Source organism: Podospora pseudopauciseta, chromosome 6 (assembly GCF_035222475.1).
Source record: "Podospora pseudopauciseta strain CBS 411.78 chromosome 6, whole genome shotgun sequence".
In the NCBI taxonomy this organism is placed as follows: domain Eukaryota; kingdom Fungi; phylum Ascomycota; class Sordariomycetes; order Sordariales; family Podosporaceae; genus Podospora; species Podospora pseudopauciseta.
Genome location: NC_085895.1, coordinates 3230025 through 3250091, shown reverse-complemented (window position 1 = coordinate 3250091; position 20067 = coordinate 3230025). Strand labels below are relative to the sequence as shown.

Sequence of the window (20067 nt, the reverse complement as noted above, 5' to 3'; positions counted from 1 at the left end):
GAGTTTTGCCAGAGACGGACGAATTGCGACTGCCGCTGATCGCCACCAGCGCGGGGTAGCGTGGCCTTGAACGCCCGCTAAGCGAGTTAGCCATGTTAGCGTCCCCAGGTCACTGGGTTCACTTGGCTAATGGATTGCGGGGTAGGCATTATGAAGAATCTGGGTATTTTTTCTGCCTCACTCAAACACCATTTTGTTGCTAATCGACCCCAACCCATCAATTGACACCTCAACCACGTCCCCATTCTTCAAGAACCCTTTGGGCTCCATGAACAGACCGACTCCACTCGGGGTCCCGGTTTGAATAACCGTTCCCCTCCGCAGTGTCCTTCCACGGCTGAGGTGAGATATAATCTTGGCCACCGAAAAAATCATGTCCGACGTCTCGGTCTGCTGCCTCACCTGCCCATTGACCTTGGTGACAAGCTGGAGCTTTTGCGGGTCTGGAATCAGGCTAGGGGACACGATACAAGGCCCAATGGGGCAAAACTTGTCGAAGGATTTGGCATAACAAAACTGGCCACCTGATGTCTCTGGCAGCTGGAAGTAGCGCGCTGAGATGTCGTTGCCAACCGTGTATCCAAGTACGTATTTCAGGGCGTCTGTCTCGGGAACATTCTTTGCGTCTTTCCCGACGACCACTGTCAACTCACCCTCGTAGTCGAGCATGCTTTGAGCGTCAGGGTGGACTGGTATGTCCTCATTAGGCCCAGCAAGAGCATCGGCTGGTTTGGTGAAGAGAACAGGATACGGGGCAACTCGTAGCTACACTGGTCAGTGGCAGTCCGTCATGGAGACATGGGTGGGGATCATACATTGGCTTCAGTGGCGTGCTTCTGATAGTTGAGTCCAATGCACATAATCGCATGTACTTGGGGCAAAGGACACAGAAGCTGAAAAACACATTAGCTGACGTTCTCATGCCACATGTGAGCAACGCACCTTCTGAATCTTGTCTATTTTCCCAGTGCCACGGAAACCATTGCCAACATCACCCTCGAGGACTTCAACCTCCGCGCCGGCGAGACTGACGCCGGTTGGTCTGGTCTTCAGGTCACCAAACTTGGTGGACCCCTGGGCGTTGACAAACCTCACAAGCCGTTGAAATGATGCGGCTGCTGCCTTCTGAACATGGAAAGACATTTTGGTGACTTGGGTGCTTGGATAACAAAGGTTGATGTTGATCCAATGATTCTTCAAATTTGGCGTCGTTGACAGCTTGCATCAATTGCCGAGCTCCACCGTCGGGCCAATCAGAATTGGCCCGTGCTGGGGAGACCACCTACCGAGGGACACGACGACAGCTGGAAGATCTTCTGCACAACTGGAGACAAAAGTGCTTTGAGGAAGTGAAAAAAGAAATATTCATACACAAGGCTATGTACCTACTCCTTCGGTAGCTCGTACTGAGAGAACACCTCTGCCCTGGCAGCAGCATACTCTCTCAGAATCGTTGCCTTTCGTGCCTCTGATCTCAGTGTGATAGTAGCTGGAAAGTCCTCCGCGCACACCAAGAAACCTGAGCAGTATCCAGTTTCATGGCTGACATCTGGTGGGATCTCCCTCCCGGAAGCATCCAGCCCAGGCCCAATGTTAAAAGCCCACACCAACTTGGCAACCGCCAAAAACAAGTTCCTCTCGGCCAAGTGAATACCAGGGCAAATCCTCCTCCCACTGCCATACCCATAATGATCCCGGTTGTTGTAATCACCGCCAGCCAACTCCGACGCCAACGCCGTGTACCCCTCGTAGTTATCTGGGTTGAACACATCCGGGTTGGGAAACCTCTTCTCATCCATATGCATCCCAAAAGCATTGATAAAGATATCACTCCCCTTGGGCAAGTACATCCCATCAACCCAATCATCCTCCGCCAACGAATGAGGGAACGCCAACGGCGTCACCGGCCTCCACCGATGCGCCTCCTTCACACAGGCCGCAATGTACGGCAGCTTCTCATAATCCTCCCAAGTCGGCGTCCTGTCCTCCCCAACCACAGCATCAATCTGCTCCTGCGCCTTCTTGAGCACCTCCGGCCACTTGGTCATGGCATGAATAAAAGCAATAATTAACGAGCTCGTCGTATCCGACCCCCCCTCCATCACCGTCCCGCACAAAAAGTACAACCCATGCTTGTCCAAATCCAGCTTCTCCAACCCCTGATCCAAAACCTTGTCCAGAAAACAATCCCGCCCTCCCAGATCCCTATGCCGTTGAATCCCCTTCTCCACCCACTCCGAATACAACTCTGTCATCTCCTTGCCCACATTCTTCGCCCTCGACCTCCAATTCCCCAGCAAACCCTCCGGCACCAGCTTCAGGAAAGGAAAGATGTCCACGGGTGGTGTATTCCCCGCCTCCATAACCTTGCTCCAGTTCTCCATAAGACTATACAACCGAACCATATGCTCCGTCTTGATACTTGGCGTCCTCGTCCCGTAGATCAAACTCATGATGATACTGTTGCTGAACCTCTTTGGATGCTTCATATGCCCTTTCGGCTCCGTAACAAAATCATGCAGCATCTGCACCGCCTCCGCGTTGACAACTTTGACGTGCTGCTTCGCTACCATGCCCTCCATGAAGTACTGGTGGACTAGCTTGCGGCATGTCCTCCAGCGGTCGGAGTACTGCATGAGTAAGAGGTGATCACCCTGGGCGATGAGGTCGGCTACATGGCTGGGCGGGCGGCGGGAGTAGAGCTGCGACTTTTTGTCGACGAGCTGTTTGATCAGGCGAGGAGAAGAAATGACGATGGAGGTTCCGGGGCCGAACTTGAGGGAGTAGATCTCGCCGTATTCTTTGGCCCATTGGGCAAATTGGAGGTGGGTGCGCTTGGTGGGTATCTGATGGAGGTTGCCGATTAGGGGGAGGGTTGGGGGGCCGGGTGGGAGACGTGGGTCCCGTTTGCCGGTGAAGAGGAGGATGTAGAGGATGGAGAGGGCGAGGGCGGCGCCGCCGGCGAGGAGGAGGACGCCCATTGTTGAAAGAGTTGGAGTGGGTGTGATGCCCAACTGATGGTGGTGTTGGGGTGTTGGGTTGTTGACAATGGAGGAGAGACGAGGTCAAAAAAGGGGGTAAGGTAAACACAAGGTTGTCGAAACGAAAAAAGAATGAGAGGTTCAAAGAGCCCTACCCCTCATCTCAAACCAAAGGCGAGCCTTGAGGTCTCTTTAAACCTTTTTCTCTCTTACCTCGTCCCCCTGTAGTCGTCGGGACGTTCAGCCACCCCTGAATCCGGCATGGTGCACATGTCTGGTCTGGCGGTGACAGACACTTGCCATGTGTGTGCCAACCATGCTACCAACCTGTCTAACCATGTCCTCTCGTCTCACCCTGCACGCACCGAACCAACCAGGCTACCGGCAATATCATCAGCTAGGTGGATGGGCCCCGGCCAAATCCTCACTGGCCAACACCATTCGGTCCTACCCAGCTAGCGTCCTTCGGGGTATTTCCCCGCATTTTCGAACCACACCAAAAGCCAAGAATGTGGGGGAAATCTGGGGTGAATCCGGGGAAGTTGGGGAATATCACGGGGTAATCGGCCACCATGTGGGAGAACTAGGAACCCGTGGGAGACCAAGTAAGTGTCATTTCAATCCAAAAGCTCTCTATATTGGGCCGAAGGATAGATTTTGGTTCGTGTTGGGTTAAAAGATACAGGCTGAATTGCGCGGACAGAACAATGACAGAACCTTTGGGGAGGCATCCCACAACTGGTCCGACACAAGTTGGCAGCATACAACCCCGGCCTTTTAGCGTAAGGCATCACAATGCACCTGTGTCAGCTTGTCTTGTAAATGTCGTCCACTGTCTTACTTCGTAAGTGGAATATGCGCTCAAACCATCTGAGTGGACACTCTCCAGTTGATCTCACCTCCATGATGCCCATTCCTCAACCAACAGGTCATCCGTTGGGTCCATTTTGTGTGAAAAAAGAAGAGAGAAAATGCCTGATCAAACCCGCAAACAAATGGAGGTGAGAGATAAGCGAGGCTAAGGCGTGTGATGATGCAATGACACGCCACATGTAATATTGTGTGAACTGTGTTTATTATCTTATCACGCTCGGCTTAAAGACACAAGACTTTCCGCAAGACCTTTTCCAGCTTTTCCTGCGGGTTCGAAATCATGGACTTTGACCGCCAAGCAACGAACCTATCTGGGCGAACCAACACACACCCGTCCTCCTCCACCTCCCTGCGCTTCGCCCAGTCAAAATAGACATCCTCATAGTCCTCCTTCCAGCCAATCGAGTAACTCACAATATCCACCCCCACGGCCTTGGCGGCGTTGACCGCAGCTTCCTTCCACTTGTGGCCACCAGGCCCAGTGAGAAGACAGAACCGCCCATGGCCAGCAAGATCAATAGTCGAGAACTGCTGGCCTGGCTTCCGTGTGTTCAACCAGGCGTGGGGTAACCTCATACCTGGGTAGCTGGAGATGAGACGTTCACGCACAGCGTCCTCAGGCAGAGCCGGAGCCTCTGGCTCATCCCCATGATACACGGCATTCGACCGATACTGTTGATTCATCTCGATGCCCAACCCATGGAATTCGGTGCCCGTGTTCTCGATACCCGCTTGGAACTCTTGTCGCCTCTTCCTGCCAACTTCGCCCTTGTCCTCAAACTCGGCCAGAATAGCTTTCCTCTTCTCCAAATCGGGTTCCAACATGCCGATAGACTTCATCCACAATGCATGGTCGCGAAGACCCTGGTTGGCCCGGGTGATGATATCTACACCAACCGGTTGACGCTCGGTGCTGTAGGTATCCAGGAGGCTGGGACCTGCACGGCGAGACATGACGTAATCAAGCTTCCATGCCAGGTTGAAAGCATCCTGGATGCAAGTGTTGGATCCCAGACCGTTGAATGGTGGATGGCGATGGACAGCATCGCCCAAGCAAAAGATGTTTCCGTCTGAATAATACTCCGCAACCGTCTCATTGATCATCCATTTGCTCACGTCCTTGATCTCGACATCAACCGACTCGTCCCCGATGAACTGTTTGACCCGGGCAATGTACTCTTCGTTCGAAGCAATCATGTCGTCACCCTTGACATCGGCACCGGGGGATGGGAGAAAGATAAACATCCATTCGTCCCACGGCCGAACCATTCGGACAATGCAGGCCCAACCCCAAGCTGGATGTTCCTTCTCCGGTTGGAAGACCCAGTGTAGGTTTCCGGTTCGGTTCTTGACGAGATGTGAAAGATCGGCCTTCAGGAGCACATTGAGTGCCAATCCTTGCCCAGGTTTTTTGATGAGGGGAATCTTGAGCTCGCGGATGACTTGGCTGCGGGCGCCGTCGCAACCAAACAGAAAGCGTGACTGGATCTTATACGTTTTGCCAGAAAGGTTGTCTTTGACTTCGCTGATGATAACGTCCGGCTCAGGACGCGTGAACGACACAAAGGAGGTGTCGAATCGCAAGGTCCAGCCAGTATGAATTGCTCTCCGCGTGAGAATTGGCTCGAGTTCGGTCTGAGGAAGGTCGACGTGGTCACAAGGGCTTGCCGCATCATAGTCACCCTGTATCACAAGACATCAGCGATTGGCCGGAAACCGTGTCAATGTTTTGACAAACCTTGCGTTTCGGATCGTTGCCCCAAGAATAGAGCCTGGCGTATTCATCGCCGGCCATGGAATGGCACCATCTTGTGTGCACCATATGGTTCCCCGCAGCGCCTACATCGATGCATTGCCGGTCCAGTCCAATGTCTCTCAGACATTCCAGGGCAGCCATGTTGGTGATATGAGCTCTGGGCGTATGCGCCGTGCCAGAAGCGGCCGAAATGATGATTCCTTTCCGCCCATAGGATGAGAGGAAGCATGCCAGAGCAGCACCCGCAGGGCCTGCTCCAACAATGAGGAGGTCGGTCTTGATGATCTCGTCGGCCATTGTAAGTATCGCGGCGATCGAAGTTTAGAGGAGAAGCAGAGACAGCCCAGCAAAAATTCGAAACACCTTGACGACTTTGGATTGTTTATGTGAGGGGCCGTCCAACCCCATACCTGGTTGTCAGCGGGGTCGTTCAGGGATAAGTATCATTCAACATCGCCATGTCAGCTTTGACAAAGCCAACGGAGTAAACAACCCCACAGTTTCTTCGCAAATCGCCCGTGCCAAGAACGGCGGATGGCATATCGGGGACGGGTTAACTGTTAACTCGCAGGCCACCGAAGACAGCTGGACAGAGTGACAGGCGAGACACATGGTCGCGGCGGCTTCTCTGATGCAGATACCTGGTAGGCGTGAAAGGGAAAGGATGGGTGGTTGCAAATATGCACAGCTTGCAAGGATAGTTGAGCCTCACTTAGAGGTGTCTTTGCCAACGACACAAAGGGCCCAAAACAGGAAGCGAAGAGTTGTGATACGCAATGATCACCTGCGTACAGAGTGACAAAGTGATTGCTGGAAAAGGACAACCGGAAATTCACTGGAGAGACGTGCTGTGATGCCACTGAGCAGTGAAAAGGGGTCAGCTTGACTCGCCGCAGACCCACCTTTGTGACTGCCAAGCAATGATTTGCCCCGAAGAACGGTGCATCTTCCGGGCGAACTAAATACCCTGTGCTTCTCGGTGGAATTAAGGTCGACCATATCTCAATGTCCTCGCCCCGCTGAGAAGATCAGATTAGATCTTTCTGACCAAACACACCTCAAACGACCTACCAGACGTCCATCGCCAACATGACGGCCGAGCAGCAGATTCCCAAGATCAAGCTTGTGCGTATTGCACATGTGTACTACACCCATGCCGATCTGGACAAGGCACGCGAGTTTTTGGCCGACTTCGGGTTCACGGTAGCCGACGACAGAGGTGATACAGTATACTTCAAGGGCTATGGGACCGAGCCCTTTGTATACTGTGCCACCAAGGGCGCCGAAAATGAGTTTGGTGGTGCCGGATTCGTTGTCGAGTCCCTGGAGGACTTGGAGCTCGCCTCCAAGACTCTTCCCAAGGCGACCCCAGTCCACGATTCCGATGCGCCCGGTGGCGGCAAGCGCGTAACCTTCAGAGATCCTGTCGATGACTTCCCCTTCCACCTGGTGTATGGGCAAACCCCCGTCGAAAAGTCAGCGCACCTGCCCGAGCTGGAGTACAACTTCCCTGAGAACAAGCATCGGCCCGTCAACAAGACACAACGGTTCAAGAAGGCACCAGCGGCCGTTCACAAATTGGGCCATGTTGGGTGTTGCGTGACCAACTTTGCCAAGGCGTTCGAGTTCTACACCACTCGGTTCAACCTCAAGCCGAGCGACATCATCCACGAGCCCAACGGGAAGGACGTCTCTACTTTCCTTCATTTGGACAGAGGGATGGAACAGGTCGATCATCACACTTGGTTCTTCTTTGAAGGTTAACATCCATGCCCAAATCTCGTTGGTGGCAAAACAACTGACTGACCAATGACTTCAGGGCCCAAATACCACGTCCACCACTCGAGCTTCGAGGTACACGATTTCGATATTCAGTCGTTGGGCCACCAATGGCTTCGGGATAAGGGCTACGACTTGGTGTGGGGTGTTGGCAGACATGTGCTTGGGTCGCAGATTTTCGATTACTGGTGAGTTGGCAGTGTTGTTTGCGAATTAGCTTGATGCGTAGAGATGCTGACTCGGTGCCAGGTACGATCGATCGGGCTTCATTTTGGAACATTACGTAGACGGCGACTTGGTGGATGAGACAACGCCAATTTCGAGATCAGAGGCTGGGCCAGACAGTCTGCATATCTGGGGACCTCCTCTTCCGCCGACATTCTTGCAGTGAAGAAGTTGACCGGTCCGGCTCGCCGGGAGAAGAGGAGAGAATTGGATGTTGGGGGAAGAGCTACCTACGGGTGCACGGGACCAGGAGCGGTGAGGGGTAAGGCGACAGTTGCCCCCCATTGGAAGGATGCTTGCAGGTTGTTTTTTCCCAAGTGTAAAATGAAATCATGTTTGTCTGCATTTTCCATCTCCAACTGGCCCCCACTTTCGGCTGGCAGCTTTGTGCTTGTGCAATATCGACAGGGCCAGAGTCAAGGAATTCATTCTTAATACCGGTCACATGCCGAACCCACAGCAAACAATGCGATCTCAAAACCGGGGAGAGATGACCCCAATGGGCTATTTTCTTCTTCAATCTGATATTTCATTGGTGGTTGATCTTGTTCGACATCCCCCGGCTGGAAAATGCAACGTCGGAGGGAGCAACTCCATGGCGATTAGTGCCGCCCATTCCAAGACGTTGAAACCGCTGCGATGCTCCACACATTCTACTTCACTCCAGATTCTCATCGACATCTTCTGATCGACTCCCTCTGCAGCTGTCGTTGCCAAGGCGAACATTTTCCTAGGCTCGCCGCCACCGTCTCCGTCCCATGTCACCCTTCCAGTTGCAGTAACTACCACCGTCAACAAGCATCGGCCAAGGATACCGAGCCAGGTTCTGCCATGATTTGGTTGGCTGCAAGAGACGGTGGACACTTCCACTGTCGGGTCGCGAATCCGTCTGAGGTTGTTGAGATTCCATGTTGGCCGGTGTTGTTCAAGAACAAGATGTGCTTCTCGGCCCTATCCGGCCGAGGAGATGTTCTATAAAAACGAGAGAAACCATCCTGTGTTTCATTCAACCATCACTCGCAAGATCAATTCTCGACAGTGTCTCTATCACAATGAAGGTTCTCGCTACTCTTCTCGCCTCAGTCGGCTTGGTAGCCGCCCACGGCTATGTTGACAATGCCACCATTGGCGGCCAATACTACCAAGTAAGTTCCATCTGATCATTCTTGACATGCTTCGAGATGCTAACAGTGTCACAGTTCTATCAGCCTTATATGGACCCCTACATGGGCAACAACAAGCCCCAGAGAGTCTCTCGCTCCATCCCCGGCAACGGTCCCGTCGAGAATGTCGACTCCATCGATGTCCAATGCAATGCTGGCTCTGCTCCCGCTCCTCTTCACGCCCCTGCCGCTGCTGGTTCAACTGTGACCCTTCACTGGACTCTCTGGCCTGACTCCCACATGGGCCCCGTCATCACCTACATGGCTCGTTGCCCTGATAGCGGTTGCCAGAACTGGTCTCCTGGTACCTCGTATGTGCCACATTGTCCGAATGTTGTGAGGATAAATGCTAACCTCTCAAAAGGGCTGTCTGGTTCAAAATCAAGCAAGGTGGGCGTGAGGGCACCTCCAACAACTGGGCTGCCACCCCTCTCATGAAGAGCCCCGCTACTTACCAGTACACCATTCCCTCTTGCATTCGTCCCGGCTACTACCTTGTCCGCCACGAGATCATTGCCCTCCATGCTGCTTGGGCCTATCCCGGTGCTCAATTCTACCCCGGTTGCCATCAGCTACAGGTTACTGGTGGCGGTTCTACCAACCCCACCAACTTGGTCTCCTTCCCTGGCGCCTACAAGAGCACCGACCCCGGTGTCACCTATGATGCTTACAAGGGTAAGTCGTAATACTTTTACTTTTTTGTTCAAAAATGTTGTGAAATAGAAACTGACATCGATCTGTTTATAGCTCAAGCCTATACCATTCCCGGACCTGCCGTCTTCACCTGCTAAATGGCGTGTTAGTGACAGCATTGGACGCTGATTTGGGTTTATAGACTGTTGGTTTCTATTGAATGCCGACTCAGGGCATGATGGTGCCTGTGGATGGGCTTGATGATGTTCACTTCTTGGTACATATATTTTAGCATTGATCTGAAGATCTTCCCTTTTTTGCATTACTCTTCTTGGCTCGCTTTCACGAACACGATGAAATTGAGTCTTGACCATCGTCCCAGTTCCAACTGGCATGCATAGATCAATGGAAGTTCGTGGCATGACATTTCTTTAGAACACAAGGCCACGATGTCGACCCATCAGGTCCTGGCTGACCTGTAACGGATGCTCAAAACAAGTATCACTGAATCGAGGGGTGATTTGGTATGATGGGATATGATATATTTCTCATCAAGAGGCAAACCGCGGATCTAGGAACCTGGCTGCTCTCCGATAGCGTCGCCATTGTTGAAGCCGTTCTTAACCCATGGTAAATTGTCATAAACGCGGCGATAACGGCTTTTGCGACTTTTCTTGGGGATATTGCACTGTGGCTCCGTCGAATATGTCGCTAACCAGTTGAGCAAGAGAGACATCACTTCCCTTTGCGCCTACAATCCCCAAAGCTGCAGGCAGTCTCTCGGTTTTTCCAGTGTACTTTGACACGTATGGTGTTGTGCCAGCTTGAGATAAAGTCAGTAAGCCGATGAAAGGGGGGATCTCTACCAATACCGTTTTCTTACCTGGGATAATAATCTCTGGCGCCTCCGCATAGGTACCAATATTGTAAAAAAAGAACCCGATGCCTGTGAACTTCTGAGGTCCATGACGATATCTGTCGCGGTAGTCTGGAATTCCATCTGTCCAGGGAAGCACCATAACCGTGCTGGAGTGTCCGGTTATATCGGCTGGTGGCATCACGTGCTTATAAAACCAGTCCTGATAGACCTTGAGACGCCGAAGGGCTTCGGCTTGTTGTTCGGGTGTCACTGTGGGTAAGTACTCCCTGGGATTGAAAGTTGGTTAGTCAAATCATCGTTAGACATGGCATTTATCAAGTTGTTTGCCCATTGAGGATGACTGGTAGTCAAGGCTTTTGTCCGAGAGGAGGCACGTACACCTTGAAACGTAGTTGAGGATTCAATACCGGTGGCTTCCCGAAACGTTCCTCGTATTCTGGTAAGAAATCTTTGAAATGGCCTGTCCACTGGTCTGGGTTTGCGCCCCATTCGAAAACGTGTTTCATGTAGTCGCTGAGAGATTCGGTGATGTTGGAAGGACGATGTTGCTGCCATGTCTTCTCAAGGCTGATCTCTGTCCGGCTCATGCCCAAAAAGCTTTCGATTTTGGTGATAGCGGCGTTGAATACATCTTGAGTTAGGTTGTGTCGCAGTGACCAGTAATCAGTTGGGTAGAGTATCTTGGTTGGCTTCTGTGCTCCAAGGTTGGTTAATGGCTTTGATCATCCACCCCGACCACAATCGTTGGATTTGAACTGACTTTGTTTTCCACAGTTTCAATCTGGGTGGGTTTGCCATACAGGGCCTCAGCAAGCACCCTAAACTCTCGAGCGGTTCTGGCAAATCCGCCGACCGTGTCAAACTGGCTATGTTGTATCAGCCTGAAGTTCATGTTTAAGTCTTGGTTTTGTAGAGTTCCAACTGACGGGCTGTACGGTATGATACCTTGGAAGCTAGCCGCCCCAAGTGAAGATCGCATTCCGAATATCTCTTGAGCAGCTGCCGGTGCTCGAATGCTTCCTAATGCTGGTATTGTCAGAAGCGTACTTCGCTAGCCACTCTTCCCGATGAACGCCCAAGATTGACTCACAGTCAGTCCCAAGAGCGAAGTCTAGCCATGGATAACTAGCTACCGCTGCAGCACTGCCGGCGCTGCTCCCACTAGTTGTAAGGTAACCGTCTCCTCTCGGGTTGAAAGGGGCATGGTAATCCACCCAGTCGCTGGTGGGCCATTCGCTATCTGCAAACTGCGTGGTTTTTGCCTTGCCGACAATGACAAACCCAAGTTCAAGAAGCCGTTGTACGATTTCAGCGCTATGTTTTCGCGGTGGATAAAGGGACGTATATGCTCGCGACGAAGCCCCTGTTTTGAGTCCTTTTAGGTCAATGTTGTCCTTGATTGCCAGGCGTAAACCAGCGTAGGGTTTCTCCTTGGTACGTTTGAAGTAGAGGCGTGAAGGCACGGCGATAGTGAGGGCAGAAGGATGTTGCTCGCCATAAGCAGAGCAATCAAGAGATCGAAACCTAGGCATTGCTGTAGGTTAGATGGATGGTCGATAAGGTACTCTAATCCAAGCAAGATAGGAAAAGGTATAATACATACGTCCCGTGATCATCAGATGGAACTGTCGAAACTATGAAAGCACCGTTTACATCCGCATAAAGTCGGAATGCTTGGTGTAGCCGGCCATGATTCAAGAAGTATGGCCCTTCCGGCAGGGCATCTGATAGGTTTTGGATGTTCAAGACATGTATTTTCTCCACACCTGACACTTTTGAAAGCATCTTTTTGAGTGTTTTGACCGCAGCCCTGCCATATTTCTCAAACCTGGTTTGGATGATGATGCAGTTGGCAAAGTCCCTAGACCAGACATCGTCAACCACGTCGAACCTGTGTAAAGTTGCTTCGATATCCGAGGCCGTGGACATTGTCTCGTTAATGAATAATACGGTACATGGCTCAACGATCTGGCCACTTCCGATAGGGCCCAGGTTAGCCTGCGGCAGGAGCATAACATCAGTACCAAGCCACGTTACCCGCCCCTCACACATCCAGTGGCTTGTGGTGTAAACTCACAGCTGACAACGGGGGCATGTAGTATGCGACACCATTAAGTCTGACCGTAGTCGAAATGTGCTGAGTCATTGCAAATGCTGAACTAGCAAAAAGGAGAGTCCAGAACTGTATAAGAAGAATGAAGACTGGTCGGGCCGCTGAGATCGAATGCCAACTGTGTAAGTGACGATGACCGGAAGATGATTGAGCCATCATTCCCGCCTGAGTAAGAAATCAGAAGTATATAAACATATCTTGCAAACCCGGTACTGAAGTAAAATTAGCTAGGTTTGTGGATATGTTACCGCTGAGGTTCCCTACATTGGTATATGAAACCGTGTCAGGAGTGAGCACCGGGACGGCGAGGTACACATACATCCTCACCCGTGATCCGTGGAAATGCCGGTCCAACTCAATCAGCACTGCTGTTTATGCGCCCACATGGCATGAAGGGAGAAATTTCTTCAGACTGCTGCATGCCTCTTGACATGTGTGAAAAATGGCTTACTTGAGCCTGGTTCAGTCATCAAACCATATCATGCAGGAAGACGCATTCGGCAGCAACACCTTGGCCTTTGCATGAGTATCAGATGATCACACAACTGCCACAGGGATATCCACCAGTTTGAGCTCAACGTTCTGCTGCAGCGTGACCCGAGCAGTGGAATGCATGGTAAATTCAGCCAACAGATAGCTGGGCGCTTACAAGAACCCACTAATTCCCAAACACGATTGCCCCTCAGCCCACCCAATGCCAAGAAGATTGCACACTTCCATTGCATTGCAGGTACCTTTAGGTACTGTTAAATAGTACCTGGAAGGCAAAAACTTTTTGTTGGACAGAGTGGCTTGCATACTACGTACCTTATCTACATGCCGACCTACTATATAGCCCTTAGCATGAAAACTTTCATCGCTCCCTCAACATTTTTTTACAGTGGCTTTCCCGACTCTCATTTCACTAAAGTGGCTATTTGGGCACCATGGACAGCACCTCCAGTCTAGGCGATTACGTGGCACCACCAATCCCAACAAAATGCCAGCAAAGTACAGTTGAGCCATTGTCGCAGCTCACCAACCAAGCAGAAACAACATCCCAACTCGAGAGCGTCAGGTGTTACCAAGCGTCAGTGTTCTACATGAAACCAGACCCTCTCTACGACAAAGAGAAGCCCTACTTCATGAATGTGCCAATAGACCCGGCGTGGGTGCCGAAAATAAAGCAGACCAACGTCTCTTACACACGGAAGACAATCGCGGTTGCGGATGTTCGGGGGTACGAACGGTTGTTTTCGTTAGACAAGCATGGATTTCGTCTTGAAGATATCCAAACTTCATTGGAATATCATGACTTCGCCAACACTGATCTTGTTGTGACCCGGTATTACCAGGAGGTACAGGTGTTCCTCAAACAATACACTGGTGCGACCGAGATCCTTCCTTTCGACTTCCAAGTGCGTCGCAAGGACCCGACACTTCCGTTGGGTTCCCGTGGTGCTCCCGGAAAAGCTCAGCCATTTGGTGTTGTCCATGCAGGTGTGTATGTCTTCCGGAGCTCCTGAGAGCAAAATATTGACTAGACAAATGTCTGTAGATCAGACCGCAGCTGCCGCAATGCGACGTCTAAGACTTTTCCACCCAGATTTCGCTGAGAAATATGCCAAAAAGCGTTTTCAAATCATCAAGTAAGTCATTACCCGATGGGACAATGCCATATCGCATTCATCTGACCATTTGGTACTAGTGTTTGGAAACCACTGCGAGGTCCTGTATACAGTTCGCCACTGGCTGTCTGCGACTATCGCACAGTGAAGACCGAGGACATGGTTCCAACGGATATTGTCTTTCCAGACTTTGTGGGTGAAACGCTGAATTTCTGGCCGAATCCCAATCATCGTTTTTATTACGTGGATGGACAGAGGGAGGATGAAGCATGGATGATCAAATGCTTTGACTCCGGTTCCACGACCGACCCTAACATCGCGCAGTGTATGTGTTGCCTCCTTGAGCATTGCCTGGTTCATTGCTAACTCGTCTAGACGCGCCTCATGTCTCGTTCCCATATGTCAAGGCGGGGAGCGCAAGTGGTGAGACACAAAAACAGCGAGAGAGCGTCGAGGTGAGAGCTTTTGTGTTCTACTGATATTTCAAATTAAACCTAGAATTTGTACGTCCATCCCCTTATTTATGCGAGGCTTCTGATGGTTCTTCAGTTGTGCAAAAGGCTGTGTATTCATTTTTCGACAGCCATCAATCATCCTTCTCTCGAGCAGCAAAGCCACAACTACCTACCCAAATGAACACCCTGATCACACTTGGCCGGCCTAGCCTCCCTCCGCCACTGTGGAACCGGTGCTCTGTCGCAGCGACATTAGCCCAATGAATTCTTAGTGGCAAGATACCAGGTACCACTGCAAGACTTACACATCCCTCTCCGTTACACTTTTTGCAATCTTCGCCTTTGCAGGGCTCATCGACATCGCCTTCGAAGACATTCACCCAAAAATACCACGGCTTATCATTGGGCTTGGTCTTGTCCCGCTTCCAGGTGAGCCATGGCTTAGCTCTAATTTCGGCCTCTGAGAGATCTCCAACGTTTCGAGGAGGCCAAAACTCTCGCCATGGTTGGTACAACGGTTCATTTGGGTTGGAGGTACCATTTTGGGTGTCCCAGGCTATGGCCTGTCGTTCTGCACTGCCGTCAGAAGAAATAGGAGGTGACATCGTTAACAAAGATTTGGCGCAGGGATACTAGAGGACGGATCCTTCATTCATCATTCAAAGCACTCCTTGGTCCTGATGAGCCCGGGAAGCCGAACGTCCCATTTGCCGCAAATCTGGAAAAGAAGGGCATTGACTTTATCTTTCGACGGAGCCGAGCCAAGTGTCTCTTCTGGAGTCGGTACGCTGAGATACCTCTTCCCCCGCACCACAACCTGCCGTGCGCCATTTATTCCCCCGCTACCACTTGTTTGTGTCCCCCTTAGACTGGTACAACTGGATTGCAAGCTTGCAGAGAACTCCCACCTCATCCCCCCGTGGTGGTGTGGAGCATCCGTTGTCCGACCTGGATCATAGTGCTGAGTTGGACTCTTATACCGAATCGCAGCACTTCACCCCCCTCCTTCACAATTCTGCCGTGTGCATCCAAGCCCCTCACTTTATTATGCAGCAAACTGTCACGGCGGAGAGGGTCTTGGCTCTTGCTCGCAGATGGGATTTGATGCCCAACGCGGCCTGACCTATACAAACAAGGCTCGAGACACCTCCAAATAACTGGCCGTAAGCAATCGCTGGTCTTGACGACTGTTTGCTCAAAGCTGTCGTGGCATATTCTCCAGTTGCGCGTGATGGGATCAAATGGGTACATATCAACCGGGCGAGAAAGAGGACGCTATCGTGGATTCGATGCTGAGGATAATAAGGCTCCATGGCCCTTGATGGATGAATTAAAGCCACGATTTTTCGTCAGATGCCTTATGTATTTTACTGATCATCTTTTTTTGCTTCTCAGCGGCTAGTATGGCATCAGTGTTTCCGATTATTCCACCAGGCATTCACACCTTCCTTGATGTTACGATTTGACGTACCACAGCATCCCAACACGGCACGTGTGGAGCTCTCATTTTAAACATACCTACCTACCGTACCTACCCAACTTTAACGATTCTTTTGACACACCTTTAATGGACCCACTCTCGATCGTTGCTTCTTCCTTCACATTGGTTGGTGCTTTGGCCAAGCTCGGCGAGGCAGCAAACAGTGCATTCCACTGCGCTTCGGCCCTCAAGAAAGTCAACAAGCAATATACACAAACCGCTCAGGATTTACAGTCACTTGTTAATACCATCAAGCAGCTGGACAGTCTGAAAGAAGAGATCTCGGAAATCGACGATGCGCGCATCCAGTCTTCCAACATCGACCAAAAAGCGTTGGACGAGCATCTAGACTCAGCAAAAGAGCTCGAGAAGACCCTTCAGAAGCACCAAAAACACATGAGAGGGTGGAGGAGGAGATGGTCAGCTGTCAGGATTACCTTTGGTTCGGAACACATCAAGAGTGACCTCGATAGTTCGACAGATAGAGTAAGAAACCTGTTCGGATGCGTGTCTAGTCTACATGCAACCGTCCAGACCGCTCTTGCCTTGTCGACGAGAGAGATATGTGTCAGCACCACACAACAAGCCATTGCTCATCATGGTGTTACTGGGGAGAAGCTCAATCGAGTGAGCCTAGTCGTCGAGCACGCGGCCCACGAGGTTTCCGCTACAAGAGATAAAATCATGGAGATTCATGGCATGCAAAGACAACTCATCTTTGGCACATCATGTCGACCCATTGCAGAAACCAACACCAAGCCAAGGTCATTCATTGTGCCATATCCTCGCAACCCTTGCTTTGTTGGGAGAGAAGACCTGCTGTGCAAAATCAGTGCCTGTCTGACGCCACCCGACGAGGGCTCTTCAGGGCGCGCATTTTGTGTACACGGGCTTCCCGGGATTGGAAAAACCCATACAGCAATTGAGTTCGCATACCGGCAAAAGGATGACAGCAAATTCACTCACATCTTTTGGATCTCCGCCGACAGTGTCGAGAAGCTGGAACAGGGCTTGGTCGGCATCGCTCGTGATCTTGGTCTTGCGAATTCGACGGTTTTTGAGGATCGCGACAAGTTGGTGGGGTTGGCTCGCTCATGGCTGGAAAAACCGCATGATGCGTCCTGGCTCCTTATTCTGGACAATGTCGACAGTTCCCAGGTTCTGAACCCATATTGGTCTGCTTTTAACGAAGGCTCTGTCCTCATAACCAGCAGAGACATGATACAGGGGTTAGCTGCGGTCATAACCAGTCCAACTGATAGTGATTCCGTGGAAGCATTTTCACTTCCAGAGGGAGCCGAGTTCATCAGAAAACGCTTGTCGACTCGGCGTATCCAAGGTCTCGATGAAAACACGGCTGGAGACCTGGCGAGCAAGCTGGGACTGTATCCTCTGGTCTTGGACCAGATGGTCACAGTCATTGAATCCGAGCCGGAGCCTATGCCTCTGTCACAGATGCATGAGCTTCTCAAGATCGAGTTTGGGGATGAACTGTTCCAGAATATCAAGCCAGACAGCCCCTGGTATCAGGACAGCGCTGGTGCAGCTATAGAAACTCACATCATGAACATGGACAAGCAATATCGGCTAGGCCTGGGGACGATTGCCTTTTTCGACCCTGATAATATTCCCGTGCAGTTATTGTTATCCAAAGACCGGAAAGTGGCATGCTTTGAAAATGAAGCAAAGCTTCGTGTTATTCTTTCTCGACTAAGAAAGTCTTCGTTTATCGGTACCGCCAACAAGGGCATCGGAGACGACTGCAAACGCATCAACATACATCGGCTCGTTCGAGATTGTGCACTCAGGATGTGTCCGGATCATCAGATGGCGTTCGAAAATGCAGTTCACCTTCTCCGTCAGGCCTTTCCCTTGCACCATTTCTCACGAGATCACATGGTGGAATACTGGGAGGTGTGTGAGAAGTTTCAGCCTCACGTCCTGACGCTGCATCAACAGTACATCCATCTGAAGACTGTTGATGCGATCCCCCTCCGATCATTCTTCGAGTTCATCGACCTGATCTACTCATGTGCCTGGTAAGACCACCAGGATTCCGAAGAAACCAACTGAATGGAGAATGTCTTACTCACAACCAATCTTCTACACAGGTACATGTGTGAGCGAAGAAGGTTTGACACCAGCAAAACTCTCATCGATAGCTGTCTGGAGGGCTACGAGGAGATCATCTCGAGAGAACACACACAGGTGGGAGTTCCAAGCACCATCCCAGCGGCTTTCCTCTCCGACCTCTACACAGTTCAGCAGTTCTACCACACAGAAGCCACATCCGACATCAGCATGATTGACCTAGCTCGTAAAGCCTTGAACATTCGCGAGGATGCCGTCAAAGAGGGTCTCTTGGATCCCCATCATCCCAACCGTGCCAACGGCTTTATGAATGTTGGAGTTGCTATGGCGTGGGAGGACCCCAAAGGGGCCATCGAGATGCATGATCGAGCCCTCGAGATTCGACTACATGCACACTCAGATTACAAAGATGACCAGATCCATGGCTTGGCGCTCAACTATCTCAACGTGGGAAGGTGCTGGCTGTTGGTGGATGATCTGAAAACTGCGGCATCTTGTTTTGAGAAATCTCTGGACATCATAAAAGCTCGTGAGCAGAAATTAAGGAAGCAATTCACGTTGTAAGTCAGAACTGGGAACTTCACATCACCAGGATATCTCACCTGTGCTAACTCGGTCTGGCAAAGAACTGCCTGGGCTACATCCGCTCTTGGAACAGTCCGCGCATACCAAGAGGATTTCCCACGTGCACTCGAGTTGCTTCTAGAAGCCTTGGAGCTACATGTTGATGTAATGGGGGATAAGCATCCGAAGACACTGAGCTGTTACTACCGTTTGGCTTGGGTCTATCACAAGCTAGGTAACTTTGAACCAGCACAGTGAGTCCTAATGTGCCTGATATGAGTATTTGCATCTCGAGCTAACAACTTCTGCCAAAACAACAGACAGATTCTTCAGCATCTTCTCACAATTTACAACAGTAAAGATCCTATACCCATCCCAGACCTAGCACGAACCAAGTTCAAATTGTCACAGGTGCTACTGGATCAGAGCGCACCGCCGTCACACTGGAACACACTGCGAATGGAAGCAAAATCACATCTTGCTGAAATTGCTGGGGCGACACATGATGATGTATCATCAGAAGATGAAAATACATATGACAGATATATCGTTTATTTCCTCCGATAGACAACGTTGAAGGGAGATAGATGGGCTTTTTCACAAAAGAACACGCTGTAAAGTCACAACAAATGTAATGTTAATGAACGTACAAAGGAAGGCTTGCTATGAACAATATAAAAATGTTGTCACAGAGAAAGAGCAACTGTCCCTCTTCGTCAAACTATGGCCCCTCGACATCATCTGGCATACAGTCAAGAGTACCTGGCTATAGAGCTATCCTGACAGACTCGCAGATGGTCATCTTCGCATTAAACATATATATTCACACCTTTCCTCACCCCATGGTCTTGGGGTTATTGCATGATAGGCCAGCCCAAAGTTTTTAACCTTCTCTTCCGGAAGTGTCGTGGCTTTCTAGGTCATAAATATCCGTGATGATACCTATTCAACTCTCGTTCAGTCAAACTTCATGTTGCGGCATACAACGAAAGTCATCCTAACTATTTCGATTATCCTTCTTTTACACCTTTCCCCTGCGCCGTGAAGTGTCCCTTCCCAAAATAAAATATCTGTGATTTCCTTGTTGCTGGGATGAAGCGCATGAGAATCCCTCTTTGAGCTTGAAGCTGTTCTCCAGAGCTTGCTGCAACTTTGTACCCTTCTAGGATTCTCCTCCAGGGTCCCGAAGGCATCTTAATAGGTGTTCCGAGTCAGGCTTGGTGTCTTGAGCTTCTTCATCGTCCAACATAGTCAGGTCGATGACTTCTGGTGGGGCACCGTTGTCATCGATATCACTGTCTGTATCAGTAGGTATTGGGGGCGTTGGGGTGCCCAGCTCATGGCCCATAGTAGCTGACCGGTTATCTTGATCACCGGTAGAGCTCTGTTCTTCCACCCTGGCAGCTCGGCGCGGAAGCTTCGCAACTTTGGGCCCACAGTTGGCAGCTCGAGGCCACTTTGCACGAT

General features: G+C 50.8%; 8 protein-coding genes across 8 annotated transcripts; 4 read left to right on the top strand and 4 right to left on the bottom strand.

Moving 5' to 3' along the window:
* Window positions 1-177: 177 nt before the first annotated feature.
* QC763_607820 (uncharacterized protein) lies at window positions 178-1179 on the bottom strand (the record flags this gene model as incomplete). Its single annotated transcript, XM_062914617.1, has 3 exons — window positions 943-1179; window positions 816-893; window positions 178-765 (listed from the first exon to the last, which is right to left on the bottom strand). The coding sequence occupies exons 1-3, from the start codon at window positions 1141-1143 to the stop codon at window positions 178-180; spliced, it is 867 nt and encodes a 288-aa protein (XP_062763321.1). The 5' UTR covers window positions 1144-1179.
* A 206-nt stretch (window positions 1180-1385) lies between these two features.
* On the bottom strand, window positions 1386-2981 carry QC763_607810 (uncharacterized protein; the record flags this gene model as incomplete). Its single annotated transcript, XM_062914616.1, has 1 exon — window positions 1386-2981. One exon carries the CDS (start codon window positions 2979-2981, stop codon window positions 1386-1388), a length of 1596 nt encoding a protein of 531 aa, XP_062763320.1.
* A 1052-nt stretch (window positions 2982-4033) lies between these two features.
* QC763_607800 (uncharacterized protein) lies at window positions 4034-7880 on the bottom strand. The gene is given in 4 exon segments (XM_062914615.1): window positions 4034-5537; window positions 5593-7358; window positions 7418-7844; window positions 7849-7880. Coding segments are annotated over 2 exon segments (1776 nt in total). The 5' UTR covers window positions 5908-7358; window positions 7418-7844; window positions 7849-7880; the 3' UTR covers window positions 4034-4076.
* Window positions 6513-7581, top strand: QC763_0097680 (uncharacterized protein; the record flags this gene model as incomplete). The annotated part of the gene is made up of 2 exons (XM_062906349.1): window positions 6513-7369; window positions 7430-7581. Exons 1-2 carry the CDS (start codon window positions 6700-6702, stop codon window positions 7579-7581), a joined length of 822 nt encoding a protein of 273 aa, XP_062763319.1. The 5' UTR covers window positions 6513-6699.
* Window positions 7881-8522: 642 nt separating the features above from the next.
* On the top strand, window positions 8523-9740 carry QC763_607780 (uncharacterized protein; the record flags this gene model as incomplete). The annotated part of the gene is made up of 4 exons (XM_062914614.1): window positions 8523-8759; window positions 8814-9088; window positions 9142-9452; window positions 9525-9740. The coding sequence occupies 4 exons, from the start codon at window positions 8523-8525 to the stop codon at window positions 9566-9568; spliced, it is 867 nt and encodes a 288-aa protein (XP_062763317.1). The 3' UTR covers window positions 9569-9740.
* Window positions 9741-10048: 308 nt separating this feature from the next.
* On the bottom strand, window positions 10049-12342 carry QC763_0097650 (uncharacterized protein; the record flags this gene model as incomplete). Its single annotated transcript, XM_062906348.1, has 6 exons — window positions 10049-10556; window positions 10669-10982; window positions 11051-11156; window positions 11217-11316; window positions 11381-11814; window positions 11894-12342. 6 exons carry the CDS (start codon window positions 12340-12342, stop codon window positions 10049-10051), a joined length of 1911 nt encoding a protein of 636 aa, XP_062763316.1.
* A 987-nt stretch (window positions 12343-13329) lies between these two features.
* Window positions 13330-14035, top strand: QC763_0097640 (uncharacterized protein; the record flags this gene model as incomplete). The annotated part of the gene is made up of 2 exons (XM_062906347.1): window positions 13330-13882; window positions 13941-14035. 2 exons carry the CDS (start codon window positions 13330-13332, stop codon window positions 14033-14035), a joined length of 648 nt encoding a protein of 215 aa, XP_062763315.1.
* Window positions 14036-16032: 1997 nt separating this feature from the next.
* On the top strand, window positions 16033-18600 carry QC763_0097630 (uncharacterized protein; the record flags this gene model as incomplete). The annotated part of the gene is made up of 2 exons (XM_062906346.1): window positions 16033-17984; window positions 18108-18600. The coding sequence occupies 2 exons, from the start codon at window positions 16033-16035 to the stop codon at window positions 18598-18600; spliced, it is 2445 nt and encodes an 814-aa protein (XP_062763314.1).
* Window positions 18601-20067: the final 1467 nt, after the last annotated feature.